This window comes from Neolamprologus multifasciatus, chromosome 9, assembly GCF_963576455.1.
Source record: "Neolamprologus multifasciatus chromosome 9, fNeoMul1.2, whole genome shotgun sequence".
NCBI lineage: Eukaryota > Metazoa > Chordata > Actinopteri > Cichliformes > Cichlidae > Neolamprologus > Neolamprologus multifasciatus.
The window spans coordinates 28,811,730-28,827,739 of record NC_140447.1 but is presented as its reverse complement, the minus strand read 5'-3'; the positions used below and the strand labels follow the sequence as shown (position 1 = coordinate 28,827,739).

The 16,010-nt window shown below is 38.7% G+C and overlaps 1 protein-coding gene across 3 annotated transcripts in view; it reads right to left on the bottom strand.

The window, feature by feature from the left end:
• Positions 1 to 1,959: 1,959 nt before the first annotated feature.
• LOC146511744 (uncharacterized) overlaps positions 1,960 to 16,010 on the bottom strand; it is a 58,808-nt gene continuing 44,757 nt past the window's right edge. The window contains exons 1-4 of one of the 3 annotated variants that reach the window (XM_085172392.1): positions 15,082 to 15,195; positions 9,164 to 9,269; positions 6,001 to 6,765; positions 1,960 to 5,014 (exon numbers count right to left, since the gene is read on the bottom strand). In XM_085172392.1, coding sequence (XP_085028518.1) covers positions 4,340 to 5,014; positions 6,001 to 6,765; positions 9,164 to 9,181 — 1,458 coding nt within the window. In that variant the 5' untranslated portion in view covers positions 9,182 to 9,269; positions 15,082 to 15,195 and the 3' untranslated portion in view covers positions 1,960 to 4,339. The other 2 variants (XM_085172391.1, XM_085172393.1) reach the window with 2 other exon arrangements.

Here is a 16,010-nt window from a genome sequence, read left to right as displayed (position 1 = left end):
TGTTTGGAGTGTGTAGTTAGTGTGCATTTAAAGTTATGAAATATGATTCAGTAAACATGTTTGTGGTTGTTACAGTAAAAAATATAACTTTTTCTACTCGGTAAAATATAGAGGTAAAATCAAAAGTAGTTAAAAATGACCAATTATCCCCTGGAGCCCAGGGGGTTAAACATTTTTTTTAAAGTAAGGCAATAGTTACTTTTCAAGTTATAATTACTTTTAGAATCTTGTAACTCAGTTACTAAGTCAGTTAAATTAACTTGCCAACACTGTTTATAAGGAAGTGAATCATTCGTGGGATTTGTGGAGCGTTCTGTTGGTGAGAGATAGCAAACCACAGATTGTTCTATTGAGAGATATGGAGCCAGAGGCAGAGGAGAGGTTCTGTCGTGTGGGAGTATTTTCGGTAGATTTTGATCAATTTTGGTTGGGTTTGCCAGCTTTGTGTTCTTGTTGTTTGTTTTTTGCATGTTTATTTTGTAAAAAACTTAAATTGTCAAAAATCTGCTTTTCATAATATAAATATCATGAAATAACTTTAAAAATACTTCCATTTGACTCTTTACATTTAATGTAATAAAAAATATATTTTGTTTTTAAAGTAATCTTAAATGTTATTCTACAAATGTGCAGCAATTTAATGTGTTTATTCTTTTTAGCTGATAGTCTGTGGAACCCAGGACGACCAGATACCTGCATCTCTACCAGTTGAATGAATGCCTTACTAGATTTTGAGCACTTTTTAGGATTGTTGTCTTGTTGAAATATCAGCCCCGGCACAACTTCAACTTTGTCACTGATTCTTGAACATTGTTCTCAAGAATCTGCTCATACTGACTGGAATCATGTGATGTTTGTGTAATGTATGTATGGTTGGGAGAGTAAGATGGCGCTGGCAAGGCTGGCAGCCTTAACCCGCTCGAGGCAGGCGTTGCCGATTTGCAACAGTTAAAAACTAACAACCTGATTCCCCCACATACATATTTTATGAGTTGTTGTTTTTTTTTACTCAGAAGTATCACTGCAGGACTTGGTTGTGCATTAGCAACAAAAACTTAATTTGATCCTGAGAGGGTTACCCAATTTCCCTTGGGATGGATAAAGTATTATCAATCAATCAATCAACACCCGGTTACGCCAATCACTAAAATCGAGGTCACTAAAATCAATATTGAATAGGTGTGTAATTTTGCCAAAACAATGTCGGACTCCGTAGTTTTCTCTGGTCCCCTCCCCCATCAGACCAGAGCTGTATCCCAATTCAGGGTCTGCAGCCTTAATGATCCTCAAGGGCCGCGTACTCAAAGACCGCTAAGGCTGGAAGTGCGAGGCTTGTAGGCTTGTGAAATGGGACGTCTAGCCTCCGTTGCGCTGCCCAGGTTGCCTAGCAACCATTATACTAACATCTGGAAACGTTTCATACAGCTTTGTTTGACAGAAATGAAGGAGAACATATTTTGTTCATTTGTTTCTACATGAGCTCTGTGTGATTTAATAAGTATCTGAGGCTGAGACCACAGGACTGTAAAACATGATTGTTGGGCTTCATTTCTGTACTGAACAGTCATTTTAACATTAGCTGGTAAATAACAATTAGCTAATGTTGTTCATGAGACTAAAGTCATCTCACTTTGGTAATGTAAATATAATATGGCCGATATTATAGTTATTATATTAATCATTATTAGTCATTACAGCAGTGAGTTTGAACTCCGTGTCAAATACTGAGCTTCAGTAAAGATTCAAGTTGCAGTTATTTATTTTTCCTATCACCTTAAATCTTTACTTAAAGACAAGTATCTTTGACAGTGTATATATAGATGTATTATATATAAGAGACAAATATTGTTCATTTAATGTGTTGGCATTATTACATTTGGCTCAATGCTTACATATATGTGTAAAAAGCAAATGTACAAGCTGTGATAACTGTGTCTGATAGAATGAAGAGTAGACTGATATATTAAATATTCCTTTATTGGGTGAGAAAATCAGACTATGTCATAACTGCTTTAAGTCATACAGAATAGATATCAGAGCCTTAAACAGGCTGACTTCTGCTAAATGGGTCAAACTGGGCAGAAAGTATACAAACACATAACATCCTTATAGAAAAAAAAAAAAAACATAACCCTACAACATGTGCCATCAATTTGATTGATGGCCCTAGCCTTGACCTTTTGACCTTACCGGAAGTACTCCAGAAGTGTCTAATCGATTCCATATGTGTGACTAATCGCATCCGGTGGGAAAAAAGGAGGGGTGGTTCCTGGGGGGAGGAAAAGTTCAGGGGGGTGACGCAGCAGATTTCTGATTATTTTTCTTTCTTATGTTAATCTTATTACAGCCACAATAAAATAAAAACCTTTAAGATTATCTGACTAGTAACGGATTGCATTTATATTTATAGAGCCAGGTGGCGCTACACCAGCGCTTGTAATGAAAAGAAGGACTTTCTATTGCTTGTAGAGAGCCATTTCTTTTTACAATAGCGGATGTATTTTACTTTCTTATATTAACCTACAGGCCGCCCACTCGTCTCCTCGTATGTGTAAAAAAATATCCCTTAGTGAAAAAAAGCACCGCTCACATATTCCGAACTCTATCCCAAATAATTTATTAAAACACCTCGATGAGGTATTTTGGTTTGGTGCAGCCACTCCTTATCAGACCAAAAGTAAAGAGTTTTTCTTCATCTTTTGAGCTACTTTTACAACAGGTTTTCTCATTAACAGAAAATAGAATCCTTAAAAGAAAACGGTCTTATTTTGCACACACCGCGGGCCAAGAAGGCGTCAACAACCGATCGATATTAGTATTTCTTAATGCTTGTAACCTAGCAAAGAATTTCATGCAGGCCTCAACTCCTAGTACGTGTAAAATAACCCTTAGTGGAAAAAAAAGCACCGCGCACATATTCAGAACTCAGAACTAAATTCATAACTAAATAATTTTATTAAAACACCCCAATGAGGTATTTTGGTTTGGTGCAGCCACTCATACCAAAGTAAAGAGTTTTTCTTCATTTTTATAGCTACTTTTACAACGGGTTTTCCCATTGACAGAAAATAGACAGAAACCCTAAAAGAAAATGGCTTTGTTTTACGCACATCAAGAAGGAGTCAGACGACCGTTGGTTCATCCCGGTCAATGCTTCCTCCGTCGGGTACCATAAACATATAAGAAAAAACCCCAGAGAATTTATTATTTTGTAGTGTGAGAGAGACAGAGCGAGCAAACTGATCAGACTTTTCTACAAAACGTTATACCACTCTGGGTCAAGAGGGGCGATATAGCACGGACCGGTCAGATGACTACGCCGGATGGAAGCATAACCGGAAGCGTCCCAGGGACTTTCCCTTTGACATTCATCCTGCTCCATGATCAGCCGTTAAATGTTTCCTCAATGTTGCTGTAATGTAACAACAAAGTTAGTTTTTTTTTTTAGATCAGACAGGGGTACAGTCCCAAAACATTCCTTACACGTTCCTGCAGTCACCGAATTAGCATCTGTGAGACAAATAAGCTTCAGGGACTGACTTGTTTTTAGAACCGACCTTTGACACTTGGATGTTGGCTTAATTTTTACCCAAAGAGTATCACGGTTCTGGGTCAGTTTGACACAGTATTTTGAGTTTTCATGTCTTGGTTTGATTTTGTATTTTTGGTTATCTTCTTGGTCTAGATTAGGGGTGGGCAATCTCAGTCCACGAGGGCAGGTGTCCCTGCAGAAAACCTCGGGACTTGCACCAGTAAATAAAAAAATAAAAAAAACAGTAATTCTAGGAGGTGTTGGGTTTAGGGAAGTTACGCAAATTTGCGCAGGTTTAGTAAATCTAGTGTTAATCAAGAAACTGCTGCTGTGCTACATCCATAAATACTGAATAAATTAGGAGCTTAAGCTAAAAGGACAGTTTATTTGTACCATCTTCATGTGAACACATTCAAGAACATCACAGATGAAAGAAACATTAAAAACTTCCACACTACATGAAGCAAGAAAAATAGTTTTTCTTTCAGGTGGTTTCAGAAAAAACAGAAACATCAAACAGCTCCAAGACTCTTTGAAAGAACTAAAAACCTTTATTCTCATGGTCCAATCATGAGTGAACTCCCCGATGAAGCCTTGTGTGCTAAAACATGTCAGAGTTTTAAAGGTTCAACATGAGTTTCCAAAACGTTTTGCTGGAGAACAATGAACTATTTGACTGAGTTTCAATTATTTACAGACGAGCAAAACCAGGACAGAGAAAAAAGGACAAAACTGACTCAGTAAAACGACAGAAAATAAGATCCCATGTAAATCTGTATTATGTCGAAGTTCAGCCCAGCAACCAGTTCAGTTCAACACAAGTTTAAATGATTCTATCTGAACTCTGTGGAGCCTGATCTCAAGCTTTTTGAGTCTGACACTGAAACCAGAGGATCTTTCTGTCTCTTCAGATTCACTGTGATCCAGTGATGGGAGTGATTTAAGCCCTGAGTGATCACGCTGATGTTTGCACAGAGCAGACAATGAGGTGAATGTTTGGGCACATTGGTAACAGTGAAACAGTTTGTTAGTAACGTGGGATTGTTTGTGTTTGGAGTATGAACTGAGATTCCTGAAGCTCTTGTCACACTGGTCACAGCTGTAGTTTCCTTCCATGTGTGTACGTTCATGCTTGTTACGATGACTTGAACGTGAGAAGCTTTTGTCACAGTGTCTGCACTTGTATGGTTTCTCTCCTGTGTGGACTCGTTTGTGTGTTTTAAGCTCACCTGCAGTGGTGAAGGATGACCCACACTGATCACAGAGGTGAATCAGTTCATGTTGTTTTAAGTGATGTGATGTGGTGAAGCTTCTCCCACATTCTTTGCAGTTTTTCACTTTGTCTCCAGTGTGTCTACTTTGATGTCTTTTTAGGGCGGCTTTCCAACTGAAGGTTTTTCCACAGAGGTCACAACGAAAGTCTTTCCCACCACCACAGTGATGACAGGGTTGAGAACTGGATCCATCTGTGTCGCTCTGTTTCTAAAAAAGACACAAAGTAAATAAAGAGCATCTCTGCAGACGTCCAATTACATTTTACTGTTTCAGTTAACATACTCAGTTTACTGGGCTGCAATGACTACAATACTACCACCATAATACTACAGTAATACTAAAATCATAACTGACATGAAAATCTGAATAATCACTCAGAGCTACGTTCACACTGCAGGCGAAAGCGCATCAAATCCAATTTTTTTGACCCTATGCGACCCATATCTGATCATGGTATGACCGTGTGAACGAAATCCGATATTTTCAAATCAGATCTGGATCACTTTCGTATGTGGGACAGAATCCGATACATATCCGATGTTTTAGAAAGCGACTGCTGTTTGAATGGTCATGCTGCATTAAATCCGTCTTTTACGTCACTGATACAAGACAGATGGCAATTATCAGCGCCGGAGAAGCGCCCGAGACGACATTGTGAACGCTTCCTGGCCATCCAGTGTAGATGTCAGTGAAACTGTTGGGAAGACAACGTTGGAGAAACGTGAACATTTTATTTGTACTGTATAATCTGCACATTCTGACAGAAATCTGCAACTATCCTTTGAAGCACCGCTCCTCTAAAAAATAATAAATAACCTAATAACTTAAAGCAAAAATTGGGAAATGTAAAGTCCGAAGTCTTTATATTAAGGCCATCAGTCAAACAATATTGTTTGGTCTGGGTCTAAACAGAGCGTGTTGTGTGTGACACCTTCTTTTGCGCATGCGGGACGCTTTGAGCGTTCACACTAGAGCGCGTTTGCTGTCACATTTTATTTGTAGTGTGAACAAGCAGACAAAAAAATCGGATTTGATCAAAAAATCGGAATTGAGCATTAAGACCTGCAGTGTGAACGTAGCCAAAGAGCTGCTTTTCCATGTAGTAGAATTGCTAACATGTTAACACAGTTTAATGAGCAGAGTTGTTTTAAACAGTCAGGCTAAAATGACAAGATAACAATATAAACACATACCTCACAGTAACTGCACTTGTAGAGTCTCTTTCTGGTGTGGATCTGTTGGTGTTTTCTCAGGTGATATGGAGATTTAAAAGTCTTCTCACACAGGTCACATTTATAAGGTCGTGCCTCAGTGTGGGTAAACATGTGTTGTTGTAACTGTTGGTCTGTAGCAAAGTATTTGCCACACTGTTCACAGCAGTACACATCATGTCTGGTGTGAATGCGCAGGTGTGTATTTCGGGTTCCTCTCCGACTGAAAGTTTTTCCACAGATGTCACAGCTGTATGCCTTAATTCCAGAATGGGTAACTAGATGATGCTGTAAGTTGCTACTGTGAGTAAAAGCTCTGCCACACTGATCACAGTTGTACGCTTTAACTCCACTGTGGATGAGTTTGTGTGTTTTTAGGGAGACCTTCCAGGAAAAATCCTTCCCACACTCGTCACAGCTGTATGCCTTAATTCCAGAGTGGGTAACTAGATGACTCTGTAAGTGGCTACTGCGAGTAAAAGCTCTGCCACACTGATCACAGTTGTACGCTTTAACTCCACTGTGGATGAGTTGGTGTGTTCTTAGGTAACCCTTCAAGGAAAAAGACTTTCCACACAAGTCACAGCTGAACGGCCTCTCTCCACTGTGGATGAGTTGGTGTTGTTTTAGTTTAGCCTTCTCAGTAAACTCCTTCCCACACTCATCACAGGTGTATGTTTTCTCTCCCTTTCTTCTGTGAGGTTTGTCGGCCTCCTGAGAGCGCTGACTTCTCGCTCCATGTTGGTCCTGCAGTGACAGAGATACAAACAGAGCCAGTGAGTGCAATGCAGTCGTGGAACAAACTGAACCTTCAAACTCCCTCCATTTTAAACCTGAAGGTGGAGTGTGGCACCAAACACCTTAAAGGTCTCTTATCCCCACCTGCTGGTAGTTCTAACACATTACATCCAACCTATAAACAAATAAACAAACATAGGATTTCTTATCAGTAAATTATTATATATAAATCTATACAAATTATAGAAATATGTAATAGGAAACAAGAAAATAATATAAATTATAAAATAATATAAGTGTGTGTGTGTGTACAATCAGGAGGGATGGGCATGATTTTAGTGTTTAAACAGTCATGAATTATTTTTGTTTATTTCTTTATTCAAAAGGAACCTCAATAGCTTCCACAACCGAGGTTGCTCGTCTTCCGTCAAATACAAATCACATAAAATATTACACAATAAAGTGGATTAAAGATACCCACATAATTTGGCTCTTACATGCACAGTTTCACAATTGTTAAAATATTAGCAATCAATAATAATAATATCAATAACATTGAGGCACATTACACAAATTTCAAGAACAAATCCTCTCTTACAATATTACAACTAAAAGCTCTGTAAATCGGCTTTTAAATGTTCATTGAAGTTTTAAATAGTTTGAACAATTCTCTAATTTTATAAGGCAATTTATTCCACTTAAAAGATGCTCTAAATATAACAGTTTTACAAAAAGTTACTTTTAACTTGAGGATTAACTAAATTGCAGTTTGCTGAAAACTGTGTAATATCATTATGTATTTCATCTGGATACTGCAGCTGAGCAGAAAAACATGTGGTGTGTTTAACAGAATTGCTTTCTTTATAACTACAAGCTATAGAATATTTTAGCCTGTACAGGAAGCCAAGAAAGTTTATTATGCATTTTATCGATATTAGTATAGTATGAACATCTTAACACTAATCTGGACGCCTTATTCTGGACTAACTGAAGTCTGCTAAGATCTGTCTTATTAGCTGCTGACCAAATGATTGAACAATACTCCAGATGAGACATTACTAGTGCATTAATGACATCTTTCATAATTGAAGAAGTGATACAGAAAGAGCATTTCATAGCCATAGCTATGCCTTGTCCCATTTGTCGATGAGTCGATGTGCTGAGACCATGAAAGGTGGTGATTTATGGTAACTACTTATGAGCACCCGTAATCGTAACCCGTAACGCCGAGTACTTTAATCTGGGTGACGTGTTCTAACACTGGATATGGAAAAATTCAGTTGTGGGCTGTTGACTAATCTGCTTCTAATTAACATAGATTTGGATTTAGATACATTTAAAATCATGTTATTTTTACTTATCCAGTCAAACACATTCAGCAAATTTTGTTGTGACACGCTGATCAATTCAGAGTTGTCACGGGCTGAATAAAACATGGTGGAATCATTGGCATACCCAAGATTAACCCAAGATATATTGCTGATCATTTGTGAAAACTGAATAGAGAAGTGAGGCAGCTGCCTTGGGGTAAACCGCAGTTCATATCGCAGCCCTCGGAGAAATAACCAGTATAATAAACCCTTTGCTATCTTCTGTCCAAATAATTTTTTATCCAGCACAGAGCAGCTGGTGAAAATCAATAACATTTTAGCTTATCAATCAAAAGATCAAAATTTATTGAATCAAATGCAGTACAAAAGTCCAAGAATACTACTTTCCCATCATCTAGATGTTTATACCATACCATATATTATCCGTCATATGAATTAGAGCTGAGCTGGTAAAATGACCAGCTTGGTCCAGTGAAGAAAAATGTCTGATTGTAACCTAAGGGTTTTTTTACATTAAGAAAAAGGCACCAAACATCAAACCAATTTAAGCCTAAACAGTAACACATGAAAGTAGAGTAGGGCGATATAAACAAAAATATTTATCACGATATACATTTGAAAATTTGTGATAACGATATAACTGACGATATAATTGAGGCGAGACAAAATAATTTACAACTCCACCACTTTATTAGTGCAAAAAAAAAATAAAAAATCAATGTATTTTCACTTAAAGAAGCAGCTGTTTTTATGTGCATTAAGTTATATAAAAATTTAACAGTGCAAATGCAAATTGCTTGCTGACAGTTTCACCAAAAGGCATTTCCAGTGGAAATTGGCCGACATTTGCTCCGAGGAATTTGCATTTGCACTGTTAATATTTTTATATAACTTATACACATAAAAAAACAGCTGCTTGTTTAAGTGAAAATACATTGTTTTGGGTTTTTTTTGCACTAATAAAGTTGTGGAGTTGTAAAGTATTTTGTCTAGTGTCAATTATATCGTTATCGCAAATTTTCAAATGTATATTGTGATAAATATTTTTGGTCATATCGCCCTGCTCTGTCTGTCACCTTCTGTGTTGAGCTCATTGTTTTCTCTGTAGTGGCTGAGCTGAGTCCAAGTAGCTGAAAATGTTCCTCTGCTGCTCCGTCAGACTCTTCTCCTCCTGCTGATCAGCTGGGACACAAAACAGATCTTTGTTAGGCTCCACACTGCACTGAAGAGTCAAAGTGTCTCATATGTTCATCTGACAACAAAAAACAACAAATTTTTGCTTCCCGAGGTGGGCAAACAGACACAAAAGGTTTGAGCACCGATACCAAATTTAGCAGTATGGCAGACCAGTAGCAGGAGAGACTGAGGCCTGTTATTAGAATCAAATGCCCAGTGGGCCGACACAACGATTTGTACCGATAAGACAACAACAGCTGTGTTTTATCCTGGAATACATTTCTTTTACATTTTCTTGAAATGTTTTTCATTGCAGCACTTTTACCTCCAACTAGGAGTGCAACGATAAACAATATTCACAGTTCAGTTCAGTTCGATACTTTGGTGTCACGGTTCAATATTTTTTTAGAGACAAAAATTTTCATGCCTTTTTAATTTGTCATTTATTAAAATTATAAATATATATTTTAACTCAAAAGTACAGTTTAAATTTAATGTTGCTGAAACAACAAAAAAATAAATAAATCTATCTGATAGAGAAATCACTCATCTTTGGAAAAGAGAGTTTATTACAGAGAAATGGCTCTTTCCAAAATAAAAGCTATACGCTTCTTCTGGGCTATACTCTCAGCAGCATATTAAACATATCAGGTCCCCATAAGGAGAATCATGTGCTAACGGCTGTCTAAATGACTCGGGTAAAGTTTGTGGCATGCGTGCTTGTTGTTTTTGTCTGCTTCCACTTGTCTTTGCGCTAGGATGATGTCGGCGTAAATGTGCAGTCATATTCGTTGTGTTCCCACTAGTGCCGTCAGCGTTAATCTCGTTAAAATGACGTTAATGCCATAACGCCGCAAATCTCCGTTAACGAGTTACCGTGGATCGCCCCGTGCGTGGGGCTGGATGGCATCAACACGTTAACAAGCTAACTGCGCTAACGCACTAGTTCCCACCAATTGAGCATTGCGTGGCACATCCGACATACTGTTTTACTTTTGTCCATGACGCGCTTACCTTCAGGGTCATGCTTCACATGAACATCAAGATAGTTTCAAACGCCAGATCTGAATGAAGGTGGGAGAGGTTCAATTTTGGGTAGCGTTGAGGAAGTTGCCATGTTGCAACGAGCTTAGCTTCTGTCTTGCTAGCTTGCGCTGCGCTCAGTGGATTTGCACTCAACAGTGCAGCCTAGGCGGGGTAGTCAAACGCAGATCCACTGAGCGCTCAACACAGACAGCATCGTCGGAAGAAAAGCTGATAAAACAAATAAAAGATTTTGTCGATACATATGCCTACCGAACCGAAAGCACTGTATCGAACGTATTTGTTTGTTTTGTTTTTTTAAAACACACACTCCCTTCACCTCTTCTACATTCCTATGTTTCTCTCAGAGCAGATCTAAGGGGCAGCCCCTCAGTCATACACATATACTTTTAATCTCACCCTTAAGGGGTGGTCCCAAGGAGTTTCACAGCATGGTTTAGAACAGTGGTTCTCAAACTGTGTTACACATACCACTAGTAGTACTTAGTCTCTCTCTGGTGGTACATGGAAAATCTAAAAAAAATTTAAAGACTAAACAATATGTAATTGTGGAGGTGTGCAAAGACGACATATATTTAGTCTTTGAATGGCTACAATCCAGGCCATCCGTGGCTTTTTGTTACTTTGGAAACATGGCTTGAACAATTTCTCTTCAACGACAACTGATCTCTTTACCCGTCAGCTTCCCATAGCTGTCATGTGATCGGCTATTGCAGTTAATAATACAACAGCTTCTTGCCATTTTTGTTTCTTTTTATCGCTGTGTAACTGATTTCAATCCGGTCGTTAAGTGATGATGTGACGAATCCTACTTCCGGGCCTAAAGTAGTCTGCATTTAACATGGCTTTTGTGTTGTTAACATGTTTAATGTTTTGTATTTTCTTCTATTTAATCTCAAAAAGCTCCTAAAACAGTCAGTGATCACTGTTGACCTCCCTCAGCTTTTATTACCGCTAATCATTTATTGAAGCTCAGTTTTTAAAACCTTGGGATGTAACTACAGCCCAGCCCATGCAGCAGTATATGAATGACTAACCTCGTATATTGTGGAGGGATTATCTCAGTTGTTCTCCTGGCTGAAGTTTGGTCCTTTTACAGCATCCTGCCATGCGATTACATTTGTTCCTGACCACCGAGAACACTCACGTTAACTTTTATCAAGTGGAAAAAAAGTTAGCTTGTTTATATTATGCTAACATAGCTGTATCGCTAGCGGTCACGTAGCACATCATTATATACCAGCTAGCCAAACTTCAGTAACCCTACAAACGTCATTTTAGTTTTCTGTCTTCATTTATGTTGGAAGTGATAACAGAGCTGTACGTTTTAATTTGTTTCCAAAACCCCGCAGTCAGGACATGCTATATTGTATTTAGATACAAGCTAGCGAGCTAACTTCCTGCTAACTTCTAACTCCGTTAAATGTCATAAATTCCGTTTTCATGGATGCCTGGATGTTAAACTCAATTGTTACACCTGGTAGAGCAGAACACTGATCACTTTATTAAAGATGAAAGACTTTAGACAGTTTTTCAACTCTCAGTAATGCCATAGTGATCGTTTGATATATGGACCTGGAGCGGAGTTTAGGCCCACACACGGCTAGTGACGTCAGACTTAACGACCGGTGTTCCAGATCTACTGGCGTTTAGATCAACTGGCGTTGGTCGAACAGATGTGTGGCAGTCTTGCGTTTCAGGAGCTGCTACCGACAAATCAGCAAAAACACGCCAAATGTGTCATCTGTGACACTTGTGAGGTTAACTCAAACACACTCCGTCAGTCTTGATGCTGTTGAACAACAAAATGTTTAAAAATGTGGCGAGTTTACCTGGTGATATCCTCATGCGCCACGCGATCGCGAAAACAGCAAACAATTAACACCACGCCGATGTTGTTCACAGGACAGCAACAGTAAACGATCGGGAGACTCTTGTCGTCGTTATCGTTCCCCTCGCACGTTTTATTTCTCCGGTTTCAGCGTTTTTGCTTCACAACTAAAGCGAGCAGTTTACTTTGTTTGCACTAACATGGACTCGAGTCAACCAGCGCCACCTCTGGCCAAGTGCCACAACCTACAGCCAGATCAACCTGTGACACATCTGCACCACGTTTGAATTCGTTTCATGCACATTTGTACCTTTTAATTGTGTCTGTTTGTGTGTCATGCAAATAAACCTTTGACAAGAATGAAATGACACTAATATTTCACTAGTGTTGTAACATCACATGTCGTTAGCGTAGTCTGTCTGTGTCTTTTCTCTGCGAACAAACATTTTAGAGTTGGTGGTTATATACAGTCTGTATAAGTATGGTTAATCTAATAAACATTTGTAAGGAGATTGCAGTTACTGTGAATGTACAGCAGGTGATTAGTAATAAACAGTCAGACAATGACCCTGACAATATCATTCAATCTTGCAGATTGAATGCACCTTCTGTGGGAAGTGGTACCACACAGTGTGTGTGGACTTCCCCTCTGCAGAAGGCGACTACAAATGTTGTGGGTGCTAAACAAACAGAGAAAATTGATCCCTGTGGTCTTTGCTTATTGATTGTTTTTAGTGTTGATAATCCACATTGCTGGCATTCCATCTTTCAACATGTTTGTGGGTAGATTTGGATGTACCAGGGGTAAGTGCAGCCACTCAGCTTTTACTCAATATGATCATAGCAGCAGGTGCAGATGTGTCACAAGTTAATCTAGTAGTAGGCTGTGGTATTTGGCCACAGGTGGCAGCAGTGGACTGACCTCCATTGGAGACTGCTCCAGCTGCTATGTGATAGTGGATCTGCTACAAATTGAAGATCATATGCAAGTGTTGGAAATTAACCCTTGTATTATGTTGAAAAACAAAAAAATGACATTGATTTTGTTGCGGGTCATTTTGACCCGTACTGTGTAAATCCACTCAGAACTGTCAAAAAACTGCAATAAAACAATAGCAACTTTATTTCCCATGAGATAAACACGTAGAACACAGACATACAACAGTTTGACTTTCTATAACTATTGTAGGAACAATTTGGTTTTTCGTTCTTACAAACACATTTCTTTTGAACTTGCCCGACGTTCTCAGTTTTTCAATGTTCAACATTTTCAGTTTTGTCGACATGATGGACAGAATGTAACTGTGTGCTTTCTGCAGATGTACTTCTTGCATTTCTCACAAAAAGTGCTTGTTTTAAAACAGGAATCTTCCTAACTAAGATTTAAAACAAAAGATTTCTACGTCTCCTCCAGACTCAAAAACAGATGACAAACCAATCGACACACCTGAGTCACTGACTTTCTTAAATCCACTCACTCTCACTGGCTGTTCATTACTAATCACTGTGTAACTGCTGTGGATTCACAGTAACTGCCATCTCCTTACAAATCTTCATTAGATTAACCACACTTATACAGACTGTATATAACTACCAACTCTCCAGCCACGTTGATGGATTGCCTATATTGGCTGGAAATATTCATTTCCAGAGAAAAGACAGACAGACTCTGCTTACAGGATGTGATGTGACAACACTAATGAAATATTGATGTGTCATATTTGTCCAAGGCGTATTTTGTTGTTATGGAAAAAGATAATATTAAAATCATGATGAACAGGGGTGGTGATTTCTATGACTTTGTGTATATAATTTGGAATGTTGTACAAATGTAGGCCAATAGGAAATACATGATATCATTTCATTCTTGTCAAAGGTTTATTTGCATGACGCACAAACAGACACAATTAAAAGGTACAAATGTGTTGTGCATGAAACAAATTCAAACGTGGTGCAGATGTGTGCCACAAGTTGATCTGGCTGTAGGCTGTGGCACTTGGCCAGAGGTGGCGCTGGTTGACTCGAGTCCATGTTAGTGCAAACAAAGTAAACTGCTCGCTTTAGTTGTGAAGCAAAAACGCTGAAACCGGAGAAATAAAACGTGCGAGGGGAACGATAACGACGACAAGAGTCTCCCGATCGTTTACTGTTGCTGTCCTGTGAACAACATCGGCGTGGTGTTAATTGTTTGCTGTTTTCGCGATCGCGTCGCGCATGAGGATATCACCAGGTAAACTCGCCACATTTTTAAACATTTTGTTGTTCAACAGCATCAAGACTGACGGAGTGTGTTTGAGTTAACCTCACAAGTGTCACAGATGACACATTTGGCGTGTTTTTGCTGATTTGTCGGTAGCAGCTCCTGAAATGCAAGACTGCCACACATCTGTTCGTCCAACGCCAGTTGATCAGCCCACGTGTATACACACACACACACACACACACACACACACATACAGAGAGCCCTTTTGAATGTTGGCAAGTATGTGTATGTGGTGTTAAATAGGCCTATACTACTGTGCTTTGATGTTGCTCGTAAGGGTGAAACTCATTGTGAAACATTTGAGAACCACTGCTGCAGAACAATGGAGATTTCCCTTATATGGTAACAACCTCAACTCACGTGACGCCCAGAATTGTACAATACTGATGCTTGAGAGCGCGCGTGTGATGCAAGTATGTGTAGAGTGTTGAGCGCGTGATCAGTGGTGAGAAAAACAAATCACGAAACCTGACCTTTCTATACTCGTGGCTCACTTACACTTCTAATCTATTCGTTTGCACACTTACACACATCCAGCTGCTGTTTCCTGTTTTGCTGCACTCTGGAGAGCCTCGCCTTTAACGGTCTTCTCTCACAGAGAGCAACAGAAAACTTCACTCAAAAAACTTCGAAAAACTCAAGATTGACTGAACTCAGTTCAAAGTTACCTTGGCACTTACCTTTAGATGTGAGAGGTTGTGATGGTCCGCTTGAAGCTGACGCTCCGGTGCGTGTGTCAGAAAAATCAACAAGCTGCTTCAGAAGCACTGTATCGAGGCTTGATTCGTTTGGCCAGAGTCACGTGACTAGTGACGTCTGAAGCTTCATTTAGAGTACTTTTTTTTTACTGAACTTTATTGAACACACAATAAGTATACAACATACAAACAGTTGAAGTTTACGAAAAAACAGAACATGAACATACAAAACCAGGGGTAAAAAGAAATAATTATATGAGTACGCGAAAAAATCAACATATATATTGTTCTGAGAGCCTTTTTGTTGGTTGAGTCTGATATTGATGTATGTACAATTCCATATCCTTATAAAAAGGCAAAAATATCGTGTTTTATTAATAAACTTACATTTATGGATAGAACATTTAGCTAAACGTATTAAGAACTGTATAATAAAAAAAAAAACATTTATCATTCTTCCTGGGGAACTTAAAGAAACAGAATAAAACATTTTCCCATCATTAAGAAAACTCCCTTAAAATATGGACAATAACAAAGCTGCTAAATTCCTTCCAGAATCTCTGTGTAGAGGAACAGTACCAAAAAAGATGTGCCACAGTTTCTGGATGATCCCCACAGAAAGTTCAACTAGTATTTATGCCTCTTTTAAATGTTACCATATAGTGACTGGCTGGGTAACATTTATGAAGAATTTTATATGAGATTTCCTTCACCTTGTTTACAATTAGATATTTATGGGATCATCCAGACTGTCTTCCAGGTGATATCTGGAACATGTCTGTTCCAGTAAGATATTATATATATGGGAGAGACACAATATCTTCTTGGAATAAACTACGTATTCTGTTATTGCTGTTACCAAGTTCCTGTGAAAAGCAGATTTTTCCCACTGCTGACTCAGCTGGATCAGG